Source organism: Mixophyes fleayi, chromosome 10 (assembly GCF_038048845.1).
Source record: "Mixophyes fleayi isolate aMixFle1 chromosome 10, aMixFle1.hap1, whole genome shotgun sequence".
Classification (NCBI taxonomy): domain Eukaryota; kingdom Metazoa; phylum Chordata; class Amphibia; order Anura; family Limnodynastidae; genus Mixophyes; species Mixophyes fleayi.
In genome coordinates, this window is record NC_134411.1 from 50,166,395 (window position 1) to 50,189,177 (window position 22,783).

The following is a 22,783-nucleotide window of genomic DNA, read 5'->3' on the forward strand; positions in this document are numbered from 1 at the left end:
GCAGCTGCAGTGACGCTCACAAGCAAACCTTCACTTTTTTTTTCCCCCCACTTAATCCAGATGTCACTGCCCCACACAAGATTACTTTCTCTAGAAAAACTTAACATTTTTACAGAAAATAATGTATTTGGAGTTTATAGCTTCTGCTGCTAATAGTCAAGCAGCAAAAGAACACTTGTACTTAGTTTTGGATTTTATCTACCTCCGTCAACATACTAGTTAGCTTTCTATACTTTTAGATGTGTATGTTACATTGCAACATGCTGTCTGTGATTTGTGTACATTTTTTTTTTTTACATTTATTTTTAGAATATCCTGAAATAAAGCTGCTCCGTGAGTTCTCCCCTCTTGTGCAGCTCATGATATCTGTGAGGTGATCTATTCATCAGTGTGCACTAAAGAAAAGCAACGCAAGATGTTTTGCAGTAGTATCGCTGTGGTTTGTTTTCATGGCTAGGAAGCAGTTGAGCTGTTTGATCTCCACCTCTACAATGATTTGCTTGCCAAGTAGTAATTTGTTTAATAATCAGGTGGATTGTGGGATTTGTAGTATATTGCCACAGTCCTTCCACACAATACTGGGATGCCACTGGATGCTGCCCTTTCCCTGGTACCAGGGCCGTAACTAGGGCTGTGCGACAGGGGCGACCGCCCAGGGCGCAATGCTGAAGGGGGGCGCAATTTAGGAATATTTTAGGTTAATTTTGTTAAAATTGAGGACTAGGGGGGTTGCATTTCTTTCTCGCCCAGGGCACTAGAATTCTAAGTTACGGCTCTGCCTGGTACGAATGCATTTTTAAAAAGTACAATGCCAGAAAAGCAGAGGTTTCTTTGCAAAATGTTAGTGCTCTCTCTAAATCTGTTAAAGACAGGTATAAGTGTCATTTAGAAACAGGATTTAATATATTCTGATCAGTAGCGACAAGTTAAATCCTGCTGGATCATAAAGATCACTTTGCTGTGTGGATTAAAAGTGAATTTTAGCAGCCTGGAGCATGTGATTGAATGAATTTGGCCCGAGATTATTTTGTTGGGTAATCAGGGGTGTGACTGAAGTTCGGTGTTTCTTACTGCAAATCCTGTGGTTTAGAATGTGACTAGCTGTGCAGTGTTGAGGTGAGTGATTGTGAAGGGCCTACAGATAACATCTGCTCATATTCCTCATAAAGCAGGTAGCTAGCAGGGGGGTGATTTGCGATTTATTTTCACTGCGCACACATTCCTTTATACTTGCTATTTTTACTGTGTTGGGTGCAGTCTGTTTGTGGTAGTGAATAAACTAAAGGTATTTTGTTATTGAGTATATGAATCTTTACAGTTTGTTTTTTTGTAAACTTCATTGATACATACAGTACTTGTTTTGAAAATCTGTTTACTAGCTAAAACAGGAGATTACTTGGCTGAAAGATTACAGAAAAGCTTTGTTTTGTAAGGATGATTCAGAACTTTCAAAACAGCTTACTTAACAGCCTTGTTTTCTTTTTTGTTAGCACTAAACCAGGAAGCATGGATGTGTTTGGGGAAGGGCTAATATTGCTTAGATAAAATGTAGATTGCCTACACACCACAGTATCTATAACACAGCATTCATTACATTTGCTGGGAACTTGTTCAGGCAAGCACTTGTCTCAGCAATATCACATGTTGCGTTCCATATGCATTAGGAAAGTGAAGTTACCGTTTGTACATGTATCATTGCTCTATGTACTATTTTTCTGCCATTTTTGGAATTAAAGTGCTGACGTTGAAGGGTAGAAGCGTGTTGACAAAATTGATTTTTCCTTTTCATGTTGAACACAATGTAAGAAGATGCATTGAATGAGACCTGAAACTTAAACTGGGGGTAATAAGGGCATATAGAAAGGTGTGAGGGGGTGGGGGTCAGTTGTGGCAATGATCTGATATAAAAATAGTTGTCTGGTGTAGATCTGCTGGAGATTAATAGTGAAATAGAATGTAAAAAATATTCCCTATACAAATGTAGAGTAAACTGCATAGGAATCGGTCGCTTCGGGAATTAAGTTTTGTTTCAGTGAAGGTCCACATGGAGTCAGCATGTGTTAGATATGTTTGAAGCACAGTATGTGGGAAAAAATTAAACTCTGTATTCATATAGGGATGCTTGTGGGCAGGGCCACCGAGAGGGGTGGTACAAAATACCTAGACCTGTCTGGGGGAACAGGGGCCCCACTGGAGACAATTTTTTTTTTTTTTTTTGTGCTCGCAGGTGTCGCGCTCACCCCCAAATAAAGGGGGGGCTGGGGCGAGTTGGTAGTGGCTAAATCCTTTTCAGCTTCAAACCTCCATGTCATGTGACTGCAGTGGTCACATGGTACTCAGTGCTGGCAGGCTGCTGGATAAATTCCCTTTGTGGTGTGCTGGAGAGGGGCCATTTGTGGCTAAAGGTGCTGGGCACACAGGGGCCATGTGTGACTGAAGGTGCTGACTAAAGATTTTAGCCTGGTGTGGAAAGCGAATGGCCGCTACAAGCCCATTAGCCTTGGGGTGAGCCTAAACCTTTAATAGGGCACTGGCCACGTAGTTGAGATCAGTGCTGATTTAAGCTGCAAGACTGAAAGAAATGACTGCATTATAACGAAAATAAGAGCTTGGTGTACTAGTGAATGTAATGGATAAGCATTATAAATGGCCTAATGTGCTACATGGTGGTCACACAGAGTAGCATATAGTGTGCATGGCTCAGTGTACCAGATAAATACAAGCCTGGTTTGATGCAAAAAGCACATTGTCCTAAGTGTAGGACATGAGAATTGTAGGTAGCTTGCCTTGTCGTGTTTGTGTTTTTGTTTTTTGTTTTTTTTTGTTCCCTGTGTATATATAGTTTTGGTTGTTACAAGTCTGTCGCCATAACAAATCTCTCCAGAAATGAATAGGGGAATGAATACACATTGTACACTTATCCCTCCAGCATCTGATGAGTATATCAAAGGGTTCAACTGGAACCAAATAGTTCCATGGATTTACAAATGTTAACTCTTTGATTTGACTTGAGTAAGAAATTTGTACTTGCATGGCATTTTAGGTAGAATCTACTAAATACTAGCATTTAGTATCAAACTTTCTAGTCTCATTCTAGTGCCTCTCCAAACATAATAACAAGAGAGCCCATCTTGTGCTCTGCCAGTTTGTCTCACTTCTCAGACTTTGTGGCTAATTGAATATGGCCCTTGGTGTCAGGACTGCCTTGAACAGTCGCAAAGGCTCTACTGCGCCAATGTAACATTGCAGACCTCTTCTCTTTGCCCTCACATAGAGGTGTGAGGAGAAATCTTGTATGTTGAGGTATTGTAGTACCTGCAAATGTGTGCAGCATCGTGGCTAATTGAATATGCCAGTGAATAACCCGATCACGGACTACTGCCTCATGGTGGCGTATGAGTATTACTTTTTGCACAGAGTATACAACAGTCACTAGATAGAATAAAACATAATATATATATATTCCCCAGTAAATAAAGGGAAAGCTAAGACTGCTAGATGTAAGGATATGTTATTGATGTAATAAAACTCAAACACAAAACCAACAAACATGTAGCGCTTTCCCTTCAAAACCATCCTTAAACAGTCTCATATGTACTTTTGTGTCTTTTTAGATGTTCTTGTATTAAATGAGATTCTATAGAATCTATATTTGAAATACTGTTGTTTTTTTGTTTTTTATTTTTATGGATTGTGTTTGCAGGGAAATGTTTCAAGTGCGCTACATTTGTGTTTATTTTGTCTACTTTTTGCACAGAGCCCCTTCCACCAGCTAACAACCATTTGTTTACCAGGTTCATGTTTGTACAGGGCCCCACTGATTTCCTGGCACCTGCATATTGCAGTCTGTCACAAACTTCAGGGTTCTTACAGGATTGCGTTGAATGCACACCAGTCTTCAATTAAGCTGCGGTGGTCACCCTCACTGTCTGTAGACAGTGTGAAGGTCCATGTTGTATTAGGTTTGATGTTGGGAAAAGGATTTGGCCAAATTCTTTGAAACATGTCTGAATTCTGCCAGAAAAACCAAAATGAATGCTTGGTACGTTTCGAATAGTGTTATTTATATGCATGCAATCTTGTTACAGTTTTCATAGCCAACAGTCTCTGGAAACTGCTTTAGTATTTGGGTAGCTGTTTACTTTGAAATAAGGAATCTGTAAATGGCACTAACACTAAACCTGGGTACACACTTGCAATATCTGACCAAACGGTAGTTTATTGCGTGATCTGCACAATAATTGCAGAGTGCACGCTCTCACGATCATGTTTTATCGTATCAAAGCACATTTGATTTGGTTTTATAAACTTACACATTTGGCAGACAATGTTTCATTATTTTTTGTGATTTTAGGAAGTGTGTATACTCATGGCCAGTGTCATAGGCAGATATCTGTAGAGTGTGCAGAGGCATGATCGTTTCAGCATATGGTTATGAGAGATGAAGATTACTGATCTGAAAGTAAATTGTATAGGTGTATGCATGAATCTGTATGCTCATTGGGAATTCCAGTCGTTGTTGAAATCGTTACAGAAATGAAAAAGTAAGGTTATATTACTAATGTCAAAAGTGATAAACATACTTTGTAAAAACATGTAACAAACTTTGACATAAGCTCAACTACTGCTTTTGAACTTTGTTTTTACGTACCGGTTAGACCTGTTTTGTTCCTATTTATGCTGTATGTTGGGGAAAGATTCTGCAACTTTTAACCTTCACTACTGACACACTAAGCATTTAGCCTAATAAAAATCAAAAACAAAACACACCTATGGTTTTACGTACATTGAATGGGCTTTTAACCTACTAAACGAATTCTTGCTGTTGCTGTATTTCTTTAAGTGACTCCAATATCACTGACTTGCTGCAAAATTACACTAGGATGAAAAGCGCCTTAAGTGATGTGTAGTTGCTCTGACTTTTTGCTTATATGTTCCAGCCCTTGACATTTTTTTCCAATCCATCTATTTTGTTTAGAATTTTTTATTTGCAATGACTAGTGATTTTTACACTTCTACAATTAACCAGCTTACGTGTGGATGCAGATCTTGATAAATTAACAATGTTTATACAGGCAGTTCTCAAATCCTCTACCTTGCAGGCTTTTTTGTAGATTGGTCAGTCTTGTGTATGAACAATTCCATGCAGCATTTATCTGTTTCAATAATTTCAATGAAACTTCACATCTAGATTAGTAAGTGTTTATGATGTGATATTCACCAGTTGGTAAAAGATCAGACAATTTTCACAAATTGAACAGGTTTGTTGATTGCCCCAAAATGCAGCAGGTATTAATCACACTATTATCTTGTCTATTAGGCTCAGAATGAAGTTTAATGTAAATAGATCCGTTTTAAAATGTGTATTAAATTCACATTAACAGAAATTTACACTTTTCGGCAGCCGAGATATATAGGTGTGCTGGCGAATATTATACTGAAAGGAAATTTCCAATTTATCTCCGATTTGGGTTTCTGGCAATAAAACATTGCCTGCTTCAGTAATGGTGATGGTTTTAATCAGGAAATGTCTTCACTTAAAGGGCCTGGAGACAAACTTTAAAATTGGGTTCTTTCAGATAATGTACTTGGAACAGCAGTTTGAAAATGTCATTTTTCACAGTGGGGGAGTTTGAGCTACTCTTAGGCAGTAAGCTTCCTTTACAGGCATGTATTTACGTTTTGTATATATGTGTGGTATTCATTTTTAAAAAAATATAACAAACATTGCTGGTAGCTACTTGATCAACTTGAATGTTACTATCTAGTCGTCAGCAGTTGGCTGCACTTTATTTCTTTTAAATGAGGACTTTTTTTTTTTTTCCCATTTCATACAGATCAAAAAAAAACTTTTTGTATGCAAACATATGTGCCTGGCTTTATGCTTGTTTACAAATGGGTCTACACAGCATCATAAAGTTCCACTGAATTTAAAAACTCAACAGAAATCCAGTCTGCATATTTTTTTTATTTTTTTTATATTCTACAATTTTGTTTTAGATCTCTAACTTGACATATTGAAATGTATTTTCCTTGTTTACCTGCAACTATGTTTATGTGGGAAACGTACAGATATAATATATCATTTGGTTATAGATAGAAAAATGTTAGCACTTTTTGGTGTTTACGTAGTAGGGGAGGAGATACATTTTTTTTTTTCCACATTCATCAGAAAAGCTACCAGCAGCTTTAAAGACTGCTTTATGCAGCCTGTCTTTTATTTAAGATCTAATGCCATGAAACAATTTACTTATTTGACGTTTTACTCGCTGATCAAGCTGTATGATGTAGAGGGTTGCCTGTATGTTTGGCCAACAAGCGTCTGAAATGGATGGTATATATACTGCAGGATGACTGTAGGTGCGGCACATAGGATGTTACCTGGACCAAGACTTGGGTAAAAGTGTAATTAAACTTCTGTATGTACATACCACCCACACAAATCGTACATATTTATTTTTAATACAGGTGTCTCTCTCCCTCTTAGAGGTGCACACGGAGTGCCGAATTCTCATATAATCATGTCACTGGCTCCACCTCTTTAGCCGACAGTGGAGAATATCTGTACTTAATGGTCTGTTGTGTAGTGATCAGTGAGTATTTCATTTCTCCTTGGAAATATGTGCACTGCTAAGGATGAGCGGGACTTGCCCTTCGCTGTCAAGGGATATATCTGGAGTGCAACCAAAGGTGGCCAACTTGGGACACATCTGTGACTGGATCACTTATAAATAACTTGTTTGTGGCTGGATCATGTGGAAATAATTTATTGTAGAAATGTATTCGTTAGTGGTGCAGGCACAATGTATATAATTCCGAATGCGCTTTGTGTTATACATTGGGATGTTTTGTATGGATATGTCTTGTTTGGGGTTGTAACTTTTTTTTTTTTTTTTTTTTTTTTTAAATTCCCAAGTTAGCAATAGAATGTAGGGGATGTGTTTTTGAAACTGTCTAGAGACAAGTAGACTCATGCTAATTAGCCCTGTTCATCACTCAGTGACCAACATGTCTGTTTAGCCTGTATACACAACAGGGGGGCGCTGCCTTCCTGTCTGGTGTGGCTGCATCTCGGATAATGCAAGCAGCAAGTTTTAGCATATAACAGTGTAAATATTAACTTTGCACTGAATGTAAATCCATGTTTGGGAAAACATTGTATTCTGATACATACTAAAAATAACTCCTGGCAGGGGTAACTCCACCCCCTGATCCCCCACAAGAGTTATGTCAGAACAGTATAAAAAGTGGGCTGTTTGAGCATGTAATGTTCATATCATCTGTACCTTTCTGGATGTCACTAGTACCTTCAACTAGTGACTGTGTACTGTCCTTGTTAGGACTACTTGAGCTAATAAAAAATAATTTTGCTCAAAGAACCTGCTTTGACAGCTACTTATCCTGCTGTAAATTCATGTAGCCTACAGATTAGACCAAAATCTAATCCGTTCTCCGGTTGTTCTGAGGTGAACCCAACATTCTAGTACCAATGTTTTGCCCGATACCTGCAGCTCTGGACAGGGGGGGACCCATCCACAGAAACCCTGATCTGAAGGCAAAAGGTCAGGTATACCAGCCCAGGTGTATCAGCAAGTGTGTACCCTAGCAGCGAAAGTTACCCAGAAGGAAGCGGTTGTAGGAGCCTAGTGGTGGCAGCAGGGTCCTCCTATTGCAACAGGAGGGGTGGATTTGGGATAGAGAGAGAACGATGGCAAAGTAAGCCCAGACGGTTTCCAGCAACAGACAGGGTGGCATAGGCAGTCTATCCTGTCACAAAATCTCCCCCCCCCCCCCCCCCCCCCCCCATATCTGCTTCATTCCTACTTTTTCTCCTTTTCATGTATCTTGACTTGATATTCCACTGATCAGAGGTCCTAGCACTTACCTCACAATAGGCCTGATTTGTGGTCCCTGAAACAGCTGCGGTTTAATGGCAAATGAGCATAGCAAAAGTGGGCCCCTGGTCACATCTGTAAATTACAAGCCCACCTGGGATTCCCTTTTGCACAAAGCTTAAAGCCAGAAATGTATTCCCATGTTTAGTCCAATTCAATTAAATATGGGCCTTTTACAGTTTTTCCTGTATGCCAACCTGTTCACCTATCCCTTTCCTAGTTTTTGCATTCCCCTCCATATGCTGACAATTGTGTACTCCAGTCCAATCAGTCATACATGTAGTCTCTTGCCCCTATGTTAACTGTTTGTTATCCCCAGGTCTCCATCCCAGTCACACTTGAGCAATATCAATCTACATCTGACCCAGTGGTGGTTCATGAGTTTTTCCTAATGTTAGTGTGCACTTTTTTACTATTTGGTAGTATTACTTGCTGTGAACCTCCTGCAGATTAACATTATTTATATTTCATCAATCTTGGGGAGTTAATTTGCATTATTACCTTGCCCCTAATAGTTGGCCCAGTAAGGCCGGGTTTCACTCAGGAACTGAGGGAAAACCAGATGATATAGGATATTGGGGACTGTCCTTTCCCATGGGGGTCTCCACACAAATGTGTTTGTGTATATATCTGTGCAGGTTTTTGGCAGCTCAGAATAGCATTTTGGGTGGAGAGGGTTGCGACGTGTCCCTATTTTGCACTTTTCAATGTTAGGTATGTTGGAACTGATAACGCAAGATTAACACTTTTGCTGCCAGAAATCTGTGCTAAATGTGCATTTCAGTAGGCCAAGCCATTGTTCCTTTTTCACACTCTTCCAGGGATAAACTATAAACTTCTGTTGTGTTTTTTTTTTTTTTTTGTCTACCTCAGCAAATGTTCTATTTTTTTTAAAGGACTTTCTCTAGTTTAAGGATCTTCAGAGCAGGGTAAGAAACCAATTTCTAAAAATGTACATTGAGGTTTTGTTTGTTTTTTCCCCTTAGCTGCTTTGCTATACAAATGAATCCCATGAAATAAACTTGTTGTTTTTATTCCCCTTTCCTACCATGTATACTCCAGTTCCAAAACACCAGAAGCCCATCACGTACAGTTCCATGCGTGATCATATTCTACTGGGCAGATGCCCCCTTTATTTGGCTCTAAGCACACTCGTATACATGGCATCATGCCAATCAGTCTATAGAGAGCGTCCATGTAATGAAGTATGTTTGGTTGTAGTATATTTACAGTTTCTGCTGAAGCAGACTTCTAGGAACAACAAGATCTGCTGACGGCCAATTTTTCTGTGTACGCCAGTATGCCCAATTGTCTGACGCACGTTTCGAGGTACACACCCACTTCACAACTTTTGGAAACGCCTCCATAAAATCAATACAGACATCATGAAAACATTGCAGAAGTAACATTCTAGTACCTGATCCTGTATATCACTTTTTTTCTCTTACTACTACTCTCATCAGCCAGTGGAAATTTTGAAATACTTGCAGATGCTGCCATCGTTGCCCACAAATCCATGTACTTCTCTGTAAATAACTAGGAAGCTGCACTTTTAGTTGAATGTTGTCACAAACTGCATTTTTTTTTTCTCTGCTTTTTACATGACCAGAACATCTTCAAGTCTTATAGTATCTTGTTGCTTTACCAATGGAGACTTATGTTGAATCTGTTTTTGAGACTGCTCCACTGGAAATGCAATGGGTCCGACCCGATTTATAGAATTATTGCCTATAGCTTAGAAGTGCCAGGCTAATTAAAAAACTCTGGGGAGTCCTCACACTCAGTTTAAAGTAATGAAGCTTGTCAGGGGTGGTTTTTTATTTTATATTTTTTTTTTTTTGGTTTCTTGAGCTACCGTGTGTGTGTGTGTGTGTGTGTGTGTGTGTATGTCTATATAGATAAGTGTGTGTGAAATTAATGGATTAATTTCCAACACATCTAGAGGATTATCTAAGAGCTCACAAAATGACATGTCCTGATTGGAATTGTAGTGCACCAAGGTCGACTGACACTGATTAGTTCATTCTTACTCAGCAATGGAATGTACCTGAAAATGGTCACAAATTTTAGCAACTATGCCTTTATCTACAAAATTTTCCTTCTATGATTTTGTTCACCACAGTTTTATTAATTACATTCACATATAAGCTATCAAAAGGAGGAGCAAAGACTGGTTTAAAAGTGCCCATGTGTGGTCATATCGATGTCCATTTTGTCTACTCGTGTATCCAATGGGAAATCTAGCTAAATAAATCAATGATTGTGCACACAGTGAAACGCTAATTGATAACTGGTCTGCCAGTCTCCAGACATCTGACTCCTCCCCATTTAAGTGATTGCGATCAGCAGTCTTGCACCAACACATACTGTGAGTTGCAGCCTATTGGGTCTTAAATGGCCTTGCATGATCGTGGTGTGATGGACATGGTTTGTGTATTATATTACGCTATACTTTTGTCTTTATTTCAAATTGAACAATTGGGATTTTTCCATTAACGTGTCCAAACTAGGACGGTAAGTCGTCCAGAATGTAGATCACCAGCACCTCAAGAGATATATATATATATATACATTGTTTGATCTTGATTTTTAAAAACCCAGCCTCTTTGGAAATTCCTCATTTATATAATTGTTCAGCATTTGTTACTCCCAGCAGGGGAGGGCTGGCAAATTTCAGCCCGGGGGACAAGACTCGACTCGGCAGCCTATTTTAAAGGAAAAAAATGCAGGTGACCCAGCCCAAGGTAGCGCATTGAGACCGGCCTGGGGGGCATATGCCCCTGCTGCCCAGAATTACTATTTGACATTCAACCAGCACCCAATAGTGATTGAAAAATTGACTGGGAAAACAGAGCTCCTGGTATTGAGTGTTGTATCTCTAACACAAACTTTTTTTTAAGCAGTATTCATTATTTGAGTTGTTTGAGCACAAAATGTCATTCTAAGAACTACTGGGAATTGATTCTGTAACTGAAGAAGCCATTGATAAGCGTTTAACAAAGACTGTTTAAGATGTCCTGAAATAATTTTTTGGTGATTTTTGGAGAGGTACATAATATAAATTGTGGGAGTTTGCTTTTCTCTCCCACTTTATGAAATGTTTGGGTGTAATTACACTTTAATTTCAAGAGGGGGTGCTACAACATAGTTTCATAATTCAACAATTTCTATTTAGTGCCTTCCTAATTTTGGAATTGTCTCAAAAATAGAATGAGTTTTTTGGATCACAGGCTTCTTTGATTTAAACCGTTTAGGGATTTTAGACATACACTTCTAGTATCCTGGTTAATTAAACTTGTTTCATACAACAAAGTGGCACTACTAACCAGCTTTTGCACAGTTCAAACTGTTCTCAGATCAGCTTATTAATGGCTTTTGTGTCTTGACGAGAATTCTTCTGTGAACAAGTGTATTAGAAGATGGACAAATTAATGGTTGTAGAAGATTAAAATCTGGACATCATAAGCCTAAAAAGGTATCAAGTGACTAAAGTCCTCTTTAGCTCTTGAGGAAATTGCTTTTATTGGAAGATATTGTAGCTCTGCTATATTGCATTCTCTACACTTTTGTGTCTGGTGACAAGTTGGGCTCAATTTTTTTATGTATTGCATGTACATGAGGTTGAAAAAGTGACCAAACCATAGCGTTCAACCTTTCGTAAATGAACCCTTTTTTAACCTGTAACTGATATAATGCCTACATATGGCACTTCACAAAGAATATTTCATCATTTGCATCAGTCCTTGCCCCAGTGGAGCTTTCAATCTATACTCCCTACCACATAAACACACGAAGGGTAGGTACACACTGAAGAATTTTCCAATTGTGTTATCTCAAACGATTGTACCTATGACTTAAGGTCCGATTAATCTGACATTTCATGCGTACACACACTGACACAATTTACCTTCAGATCTGTGCTCTTTATCTGGTCCTCTAGTCTTCAGAGAATGATAGCACAATATTCATTCATAATTGTCACACTGATTAAAACTGTGTTGTTATAGCTATCAACATGTCTTAACTAATATTAGTTTCTGTGACTCAAACAAAACATTCTGTCTCAGAACGAACAAACAAATTATTACTTCTACAGCACTCTACATTTATTCAACGATCATTCTTCGCTTGCATCGGCTGAAAGGAGACTGACTCTAAACTATGGAGATCATGAGCAGAAGTGCATACACACTACATGATCGGTTGGTGGTTGGTTGGAAAACATTAAACAGTACAACCAACAAAATGAAACAATGATCGGAACTTTGGGACGACTTTAGATCGTCGTGCCACTATACACACACGCACGATATCTAACCAAACGGTCGGATGTCGGCTGATTGGAGGTTTTTCGTGCAATCATCGGGCCAATGTGTACCTAACCTGTTGTAAAAATAATTAACCTATCATTATGGTGGTGTTTCAGTAGAGCACCCACCAGTTGTCACAGTTTAGCATCTCAAATGGATCAAAAAATCCTTACTGACCCTAAAAATGACAATTATATAAATTGCCAGGATCAATCAGCCCCATAATGTCCAACTAATTCTAAAGCTTAGTACACACTACAGGGTTTTTGTCCAATAATTGGCTCAACCAGCCGACATACGACCGCTCGTTCGAAAGTCGGGTCAGTGTGTGTAGTGACACGATGGTCAAAAGTCTGCCCAAATAGACGATTATCGCATCATTTGGTTGGTCGTACCGTTCAATTTTTTCCGATCAATCCGCTAACTATCATGTAGTGTGTATGCACTCATGCTGACTATCTCCATAGAGTTTAGAGTCGGGCTCTTTTCAGCCGATGAATGTCGGTGAATAAATGTACAGTGCTGTAGAAGGAATAATTTATTTGTTTGTTCGGAGACTGAATATTTCGTTTCAGAGTCACAGAACCCAACTACATTCGTTGGGACATGTGGGGATAGCTATAACAAGGCAGTTTTAATTGGTGTGACAGTAGTGAATGAATATTGTGCTGTCATTCTCCAGACAAGAGGACCAGATGAAGAGCACAGACCTGAAGATAAATCGTGTCTGTGTGTATACATGAATCGTCAGACTGATCGGACATTCAGTCGTAGGTGTAATCGTTTGAGATAGCACATCGGTCTGAACAATTCTTCAGTGTGTACACAGCTTTACTACAGATACTATTTTTTGTGATTAAATTCTGTTAGCTTGATATTATTGGTTTGGTTGGTAATGAATTACACAGCTTAACCACTGTTACAGTAATGAACCTTGTCCTATGTTTTAGGTGAACCCTTTTATTCTATCTGATTTTGAGTAATATAGTTTTTTTTGTATTAACCTCATATTGATAGACTATTCGTGTCATCTCCCAGGTACTTTTTTGCTTAAGTTTACAAAGCCAGTTTTTCCAACATCTGTTTTATAATGTAACTTTTCTTTACTCTTTGGTTACCTGCCTCTGAACCCTCTCCTAGTTATCCTATATCCTTCTTCTTTGCAGTCTGATGCCAGAAATTGTACCCCATATTCAAGGTGTTGTCTAATGAGACACTCCTAGTGCTTTTATCCCCCTTGTGTCCCAGTATCTTATTTACCTTGACATCGGCTGTCTTGCACTGTCTACTCTGCTTTTTGTCACAGTATTCCTAATCTGTTTCCCCCCACTTTTTTCACTTAATATGTAAGTAAATCTCTTACCATGACATTGGTGCATAACTCTGCATTTATCTGCATTATATTTAATCTGCTATGCCATGGTTACTTTACTGCTTATGTCAATAAATCTACATAGCTTAGTGTCATGAATAAATATGGACACCTTGGAGGCATAATCATTAACACAAAGGTTAAAGACAGGGCCTAGTACTCGCTGGGGTACGCTCATAAACGAATATAGTCTAAAATGGTTCACTTATGCATTTCCTTTTGTCCTCTTCTTTAACCAGTTCTCTTCCCATGTACATACTTTCCCCTAGACCAGATGTAGGCAACCTGCGGCTCTCCAGGTGTTGTGAAACTACAAGTCCCAGCATGCTTTGCCAGTAAATAACCAGCAGATAGGTGGCAAGGCATGCTGGGACTTGTAGTTTCACAACACCTGGAGAGCCGCAGGTTGCCTACCCCTGCCCTAGACCTAGTACTCTTATGTACCAGACTTATCTGGAACAGTATCAAATGCATTTGCATCAATTACATTACCAAGGTCCCATGAAAACAAAGGCATTATGTTTTTCTAGCTATGAGCAGTCTTTAATGAAAGCATGCTGACATTCATGAAATTATTTTTGGAAATGGGTTTCATAATCTTATCCCCAGGTCCCTTCAAGTATTTCAAATTCAAACTACCTACCTAATGATCCTGGTCTCCCATGTGTCCATCCCTTCTACACTACACCTCACTGCGGTAGGCACTGGTTGAGGTTAAACTCCTTTCCATGTGGTCAGTGGACCTCGGTGAATCTGTGTTTCAAGATAAGCAACCTGCTTGCATCTTGCACAGCACTATTCATCTTCCAACGGTCATTCTTGAAGTGCATTCACTGCACAAGTTCGACACTTGGTGACTTTATAATACAGAAGTGTTAAATGGATTCTTTTTTTAAACCAATATTTATATATTTGTAGTTGTAAGTAGTCTAACAATTGCAAGCTTCTACAGAAACTTGCCACAAAGACAAAAATGTAAAAATCTAGCTTGCTTTCCAGTTTCTTTGTATCGAACTATGTCCCTCCTATAAATTATGGATTTTTCAGATAATTGCCGGGAAAATGAAAAAGCTCATAGCTCAGGAACCTTGCCTAGCTTTTCACTTAAAAGTTGCTGTCTGTTAGAAACTAGTATAGTTTTACATGTTATAGTATATGGTTGGTTATATTATAGGCCTTTAGTGTGGTGTCTAGTTTTTTATTTTGTGGTGTATTTTACGGTCTTTCCTTATAGGTCCAATGCGTCATGTGTCTTGTGAACATTCTTTTGTTTAATTATTTTTCTCTTCTGCATACCGATTGTAAAGTTGGTTATCCTGAATCTTTTTTTTTTTTTTTTTTTTTATTCAGAAGCTTGTTTTTATTGTTTTCTGTTCTATTAGATGACAAGTACATTGTTTTTCTATTACTCAGTTCTAAAATAAAATGATCTGATGCAACATTACCACTTTATAGCATATCGATCACTGGTTCAATGTACAAATTAAATTCTTGTAACTAACAATTTAGAGTCTGTCAGAGGGACAGCTGTATTTGCCTCACACCCAGAGTTAGAAAAAGTTGTCATATCTGACTAAAACACTTGTTAAATGGATTCTTTTTTTTAACCTGCTTAAAATATGAGTTACATTACACAAGCATAGCATAACAGTATCGTAAGTCATTTTCTACATATAATTTAAACTTCGCTATAGTGACACTGTAAAAATAATGGCAAGTTATGGTTAACACTTATCTTTAAGTCTTGTTTGTGTTGCTCCCTTGTTCAGATCCTTCAGATACTGTAAGTAAGAGCAGCTTGATCGTGTACACGGTAGACTTCAGTGTCCTTCAGAGTGGGCAGCAGAGGGCATCTGCTAACCTTCCAATGGAATTTTTCCAGCCAGACACACCTCTGCATGCCTGCCATTGCTAATGGTGTTCTAAAAAGGCCATTTCTTTTAACACTTGAAGTGCTCTTGTTATATGGTCTATACAAGTTATGCAAAAATCTGATGTTTTAACGGTCATGATCTTATTTCTAGGCTGGTTGTTTAATCTTTTTATTCTTTAATAAAAAATGTATAGTGTATACACTTTACACTGAAGGAATCACGTCATGACACAAAATACATTCAGTGGCACAAAGGTATAGCTCACTATTGTAAATGCGTCCTACATAGGGTACCCATGTAGGATTTTAACTGGATTTAGTTTCACCACATGTTTCTTATGGCTATGTCTGCTGCTTCAGGGATCATTAATATCGATTATAACTAACTTATTTCTGTACCATAAGAGCAGACTACACCTGAAATGTAACATGAAGTTTCAGGTGCTTCCTGCTCTTCAGGGAATGCAGACATTTTGTCCTCCATTGTAATTAATGATTTGTATAGTGACAAGCATTCTGTTATAGTACACTTGCAGTGAATGTCACTAACTGCACCTATGATATAATGCCATATTTTTACTTGGGTCATAAATGCTCTTAAAGCACTGGAGCATGTTTTTAATTAGAGATCAATGATCCCTATGATACGTGTTATTTGTGCAGTCATCAAGGAGCCTTTTCAGCATCTGTTTATTTAAATGCTATATCTAATTAATTTACCGCAAAGTTTATAAAAATGTTTAGTTCAGTAATGTCAAAATGTCTCTTATGGTTCTTCTGGAACCACACAATGAAGGATAGTAGGTAATAATAATCATGTATTTCTTCTGCACATTGGCACACTCTGCTAAAGCTTCAGGCCGCACTATGCTCCTCAGCTCACATTGGTGGTTGGACATATAGTTTTAGGGCCAGGTTACGCTACCTATACTGCTCAGTAGCCCTCATTTTATTGGTCTCTGCTATTACAGTGGTCTTCACTACAGTGGGTATGTTCATTGCACCTGGTTCTCATGTGCCTTTGTAGAAGTGGAATAACTCCTGGATTGATCAGTGGAACATCTTAATTTCAACAGGGGTTTTACCTGCTAGTACATGGGTCATTTGCACCATTTTGTGCTATCTGTTTTGGTTTTTTTTTTGTTTGTTTTATAAATGTATTATCTATACACCTTCTCTAGGAAACCAACAAAAAAATGAATTGTCTTGCGGATCACTGGCTGCAAAACATTTTAATGTCCCCTCATTTTCTTTTGTGCTTTATTAATCAACAATAGTCAATCTGGGGTTGTTGCCCATGATCCAGCCTGGTCAGTTTCATTAGATAAGAGAAAACGGAGAATGCTACTAATGTAAATTATGGAGGAAGTAGACTAAATTAATAGTCCTATGTAGTCCTAGAAACCAAATGAGTACACAGGTTGCTTGGCTTTGAAAATGTTATTCTATAAAACTTAAAAAAAAATTAGGTTTAATACATACACTGCAAGACTTGCATGAAACTGAATATATAGTGTGAAATGTGTATAGTCCAGACAAATTGTCACTTTCCTGGTAAATAGAAGAATCCAATTGGTTTGTGGTAATAACTCCAATTTCATCACAAAGTACACATTTAGACTTTAGCAGCTACTATCTTGATATGAAGTAAATGAACATAATACACTAGAAATCCATGTCTTCTGCAAACTTAGATAGTTTGGTATTGAATCCATCCAAGAGATCCTGGCTTGAGAATTGATAAGTGGGAATCTACTGGATTACAACAGACATGTACAACAATAATACAGTGCCAGTACGAATCCTCTGGTATCTTGATACTAACAAAAGGGGAGAGCTGGAGTGAGGCTTAATATAGTTCTTTATTTACAAAGCACTGGCCTATTACACAGTATATTGAGGGGATCATAATATAAATTGCATATAATATATTCCAGCATTCTATGAACCAGAGGCTTGTGTGCAGAAGATAGAAATATACTGTTGACAGCAACAGGAGATTTACCCTTTAACTCAACACATCCTTCAAACACTGTCCTGCTATTAGTGACCTATTCACTTTGCTACAATTCACTTGTTTTTTTTGTATCTTTAGGTTTTGGTAGGGGAAAGGTAAAGGCAAACGAGTGAGCAAGTTTACTCGGCATGGAAAGTTCCCAATTAGATCATTGTTTTTCATATAGTTTAAACATTTGACATAGACATGGTGCAACTAAATGCATACAAGATGAATTGATAATGGAGATATACCCTTCATACCACAGTGTAGGAGTTTAATATATTACTTTTGAGGAGGATGATAAAGTGCTTGAAATGTTATATATGCAATATTTTCTTTCATTTGTACTCTATGGAATATGGGAAAATTAAACAAGAAAAATACTATGGTATAGTAATAGTTGGAAGGAATCAGGGGATTGTGTATGCATTTACAAATATAGAATGAAAGGATATATCAATAATATACCCTTATTGAAGTGAAATTGTTTATTTCTACTAGTCTGACAAGATTCCACAGTATCCAATGATGAATGCACTTACAAGAATTCAAAGTAAAGCGTTTCCTTTCATTAATGTGTCTAGAGATTCTTCCCCTTTTCGGTTAAGATGTAACACCGAACAATCCACTCTCCATTTTATGCTCATACAAAAGGAAAAGATGAGGAGGAAGTGCTCCATACAGGCCCAGCGCTCCCATTAGGCAAGGTTAGGCACTTGCCTGGGGCGCCGGGCTCTGGAGGGCGCCACAGAACTGGAAATTAATTTTAAAACTGTGCTGCGACCGCTGACCATACCTGTCACGGCCGCCGCACAGCATTCAGATGCATGGGGAGGGGGGAAGAGGCTATTGCTCACCACCGCAGCCTCTCTGCTCCGTCTCCTCCCCTCCACTCACTAGTGTCAGTGAGTGGAGGGGAGGAGACGGAGCAGAGAGGCGGCGGTGGTGAGACAAGGTAAGAAAAGACGGGGGGAGGGAGGAGGGCGACGATTTTTTTTGGGGGGGGGGGGGGGGGCGGGGGCGCTGATTTCGCCTAGGGCGCCATGGACCCTAGCACCGGCCCTGGCTCCATATTATTTTTGAGTCAAAATAAAAAGGCTTATCTTTAAAGATTGGCATTCTCTTTTTGAGAGAGTAGAGCAGCAGTTCTCAGTTCTCCTCAGCTTGAGGAGTGTTAATATTTTTAGAAGGACAGCAGAAGCCATGTATAGGCCGGTGATGGCTTGTGACCGAGACCAGTGGTTTCTCGGGACATTCCAGCAAAGCTGGAAAATCAATTACTGATGGTTTTAGGCAGTTTACAATTAAAGTTGAAATACCAGCTTCAGAAGAGTCAAATCACAAAGTAGGACAGCCTTTGAAGGATGATTTCTTTAAGCTTTATGTAAACATAACTTTTTTTAAAAAAAAATTTTTTTTTTTTTTTTTGCAGATGAAGGCATTTAAAATCTATTTTGGCCTTTTCTTTTTATGTGAATTTGCTGGTGCTCCAACAATTTTGTGCAACAGTGTTTAAATGAACATTTTTTTTATTTTTTTTTTAATGTTGCTGCTAGTTTGACACTTGTCACATCTGTACTTCGTTGTGTGGCATGACTTTGCACAAGTTTTACTCTTTCCAGATCCAATCTGGAAAGAGTAAAAACTAATGTCTCTGCTTGTCTCACCCTATGGGACTGATTCATGTTTGGATGTGGCATACTCAAATGCACCTTACTCCGATCGCCATTGCATGCAATTAATATCAGAATGCTAGAGAGGCTGAATGGGGTTAAGGAATGGGTGTACTAACATACGCAATATAAAGTAGGGGCATTCCTATGTAGATGTGGCTGATTTAAGGCCTGGATTTCTTGTAAGTACACTTTGTTTCAGTTTTATCATTTTCACCCACTGCATGTGGGTTGGGTACGAAATCTCGATAGAAGAAATACCAACCATTGCTGAGTTAACGTAGGCATTGTGATGGTCAACATTTTCACTGTCTGTAATCACAATGTCAGTATTTTCAGTATCTGTGACCTTTTGAAATATCTGCATTTAGCCTGTCTGCATCTTCATGATGCCAGGATAAGAGTCCATATTTTTCCAGTTGGAAATAAAAAGCACCAGATTTAAAAAAAATAAAATAAAAAAAAAATATATACATAAAACATATATAGATGGATATAAATTTTAGAATTTATTTAGTTCTGGAATTTGGCATTCAGCACTCGCAAACGGTTTGGTTGAGATGCCAAATTTCAGCTCAATACTGTAGATACTACATCCAATATAGCCCCTTCACACCATGCCCTCTCATAAAAGTAACACTGCACAATGCATTTTTTTTTTTTTTTTTTTTTTTTAAATTAACTGCCTTTTTGATTCCTATCAGTAAGTTGTGAAACCATATTTAAATACCTGAAATTTGTTTGTGTGTACTTGTACCTCGCATAACTTTAATTTAATTTTTCACTTGCAGATATGAGGCAATCATTTACCCCAGTACCACACCCCTTGTACTTTATGTGAGAAATCTTAGAGATATTGGCTCATGTGTTTGTTTCCTGGGGGCACAAAGTACAAGTTTACTTATCTAGCTTGTAGTACTGGTTGTTTAACTCCACATGTATAAAAGCATCCCTCTGCACTACTTTTAAATACACAATAGCCATCACAGAGAGCAGCTCATGGTATGTATTGCTAACATTTATTTACAATTGCAACTTATACATTTGCAATACACTAAATACTTGCATTGTCTACTAAATAGTGTTTATTTTTTGTATAGACACAAAGATGTTTAACATGCTTGTTTTATACCGTGTAGTTTGATGCATTTGCTATACTGTAATCTAATATTTTGCACTACTTTACCTTTTTGTTTTGTACAGGATTTATTGTTAAGGGCAGATGTGGGTGTTAAACTGTACAAAATGTCACTTTCTTAATGCAGAAGAGTTCTCAAGATAAATCACTGTGCTACCGCTGACCGAGAAATAAGAAAACATTGCTTATGAGTTTGATTTTTTTATTTAGGAGAACTGTTATTTTGTCATTGTTGTATTCCATTAAGACTGCACAAAACCTACATCATGATGGCTAAATAACAACATGTATTCTCCAAAGTTGGTTTTAAATTGGGTTTAAATTAGATTCACTCTAGAAATTAGGCTGTCTAGATTTTTGTGTACATTCTATCACATTTTGGGTTTTCTTGTTTGCCATTGCCCCTCAGTCACTGGTTTGGTCTCTCTATTGATGGTAATGCATAAGTATGAATAAGAGGGCTCGCAGCATGTGTATCCTTTTCAAACAAAATTATTCTATTAATGATAAATTCATTTATATCTGTTTTTGGTTAAACTTAAATGTTTATATTCAACATTTTATATTATGTTGCATTATAGTTTAGTTTTACTTCTAGCAATTATGTACTTGTTCATAATTTTATGTCAATATGCTTACTGTTTACTGGTTTTTAATCTGTTTATAATCTAGATTTATTAATGCTCATAAGCACCTATGGTGCAGATTTGAAATGTATGGTGTGATATTAAAATGTTGTGATTTATGAAGCTGGTTACCCACTGTCAGGATGAGGGCATAAATCTGATATGATGAAATGAAATAGTAAATGTCAGGGCCCAAATAAAATATTACATTGATACATAGTGAACCTGGTCTTCAACTCAGATAAAAATTTGACCAAATATTTTTAAAAAGGAAACAATTAGCCCAGTAGGAGGTAATTAGGTTGTAGAGACCTGCTTAAGATATGCAGATCAGACATCAATAGTTTTGCTCATGTATCCTACTTCCTAATTGTTTTCCTTTCAATAGGTAGTGTAAACACAACAAACCACTAAATGTAAATGACAGCCATATTCCTAGGTGAGATCCCTGTATACAAAGATAGCATTTAAAGACTGCCTATACAGGTATATAGAAATATGGGCTTCAAAGGAAAATGTCTTAATAGTTCATATTTTGGGAAATCTGGGTGCAACTCCATACCAAGGAGCAGAAATCACACCAGGGTTGTGAATGGACCGGTACTGGTGGTATCCGGGAACAGCTATAATCACGTATCTTTGGAAAAGTTATGTTGCATTGTCATAATTCCATCATGTGTTTTGTGTTTACATGTGCTGGAGATTGGCTGGTTTATTGAGAGAGTTATGTCTCTGGGATATATCTGAAGAATTACCCAAAAATTCATGGGATAGCAGATGCCACAATTTGGAAAATATTGGAGAGGATATGTTTGACATTAACTACTAGATAAACTGCTCACCCCAGGTACTGCGCCCATCTTCTACTAGGCTGTCTTTAGGGCAGTACACACATCTTGCATCTCTCTCATTGACAAGGAGCTTTGGATGTGTCCCCCTATGGTTTACTCTCCTCTGTGCCTGGTAGGGAGGGAGGGATTTTCTTCAGCACTTAACTTCCGCAGTGGAACGCGTTCCACTAACAGGAAGTTCGGCATTTGGAACGCAAATGCCGAAGTTCCTGTCAGTGGAGCGCACATGTGTTTCACTGCGGAAGTTGAGAGCTGAGAGAACGGGACTCACTCGAGTATAAGCCGAGGGGGGGCTTTTTCAGCATAAAAAATGTGCTGAAAAAGTTGGCTTAAACTCGAGTATATACGGTAAATCTAACAATTTAATAGTTCTGTCCTTATTGCTCTAAAACAAATTCATTGCCTGTTTAGAAGAGACAGATTGCTTGGCTGAATTAACTCTTTAGAAACCAATGTGAATGGTTAACTGTTTAGCTTCCAGAGCATTGTGTGCACAATTGGGTGATTTAAGTCATAGGTTTGCTACAGGCCTTATATGTGTCGCTGGTGGCAATTGAGAGGTGTGAAGCGTGCGTCTGTGTTGGGAAAGGGACCAGCGAAATCTGTAGCCTAAAAGAGGTGAGAGGTTTAGGCTGGAATCCTGTGTGTTCCCTTACAGTAAGCTTCCAAGTCACAAGTGTGCAGAGGACGGTTTGTGACCAATGAAGGGGTTCAGGAGCAGTTTCCTGACAATATAGAGGCGATATATTGTATGACAGTTGGAATATATGATAAGATATCTAATCAGAGAGTAGCTAGACGGGCTTATCCCTGACACCCACTGATAGTAATGTGCCAGTAATGCTACATGTCAAACACTGCGGTAACCAATGCTTACAGTCGGTGAGATAAGGTTTGGGAATATTCCAAGTGAGTAGAGCAGGGAGCATCCAAAGGATTTCACTTCAGCTCTTGTCCACAAATATGTTGTAACTGGTTCCTTTCTCATGCCTGTTTACATGCGTATACAAGCATTAATCCCCAGTAAAAGCATGTTTTTATTCAGT

General features: G+C 38.2%; 1 protein-coding gene across 3 annotated transcripts in view; it reads left to right on the forward strand.

Moving 5' to 3' along the window:
- Positions 1 to 22,783, forward strand: part of PC (pyruvate carboxylase) — a 341,750-nt gene that overhangs the window by 26,090 nt on the left and 292,877 nt on the right. Inside the window, exon 1 of one of the 3 annotated variants that reach the window (XM_075188743.1) lies at positions 1,041 to 1,116. The exons of 1 other annotated variant lie outside the window; for it this stretch is intronic. Coding sequence is in view for 1 of the 2 variants with exons in the window: in XM_075188740.1 (XP_075044841.1) it covers positions 20,122 to 20,124 (3 nt within the window). In the remaining variant the exon portion in view is untranslated. Of the gene's footprint in view, positions 1 to 1,040; positions 1,117 to 20,096; positions 20,125 to 22,783 lie in introns of those variants that run through there. One more of the 3 variants, XM_075188740.1, reaches the window with a different exon arrangement.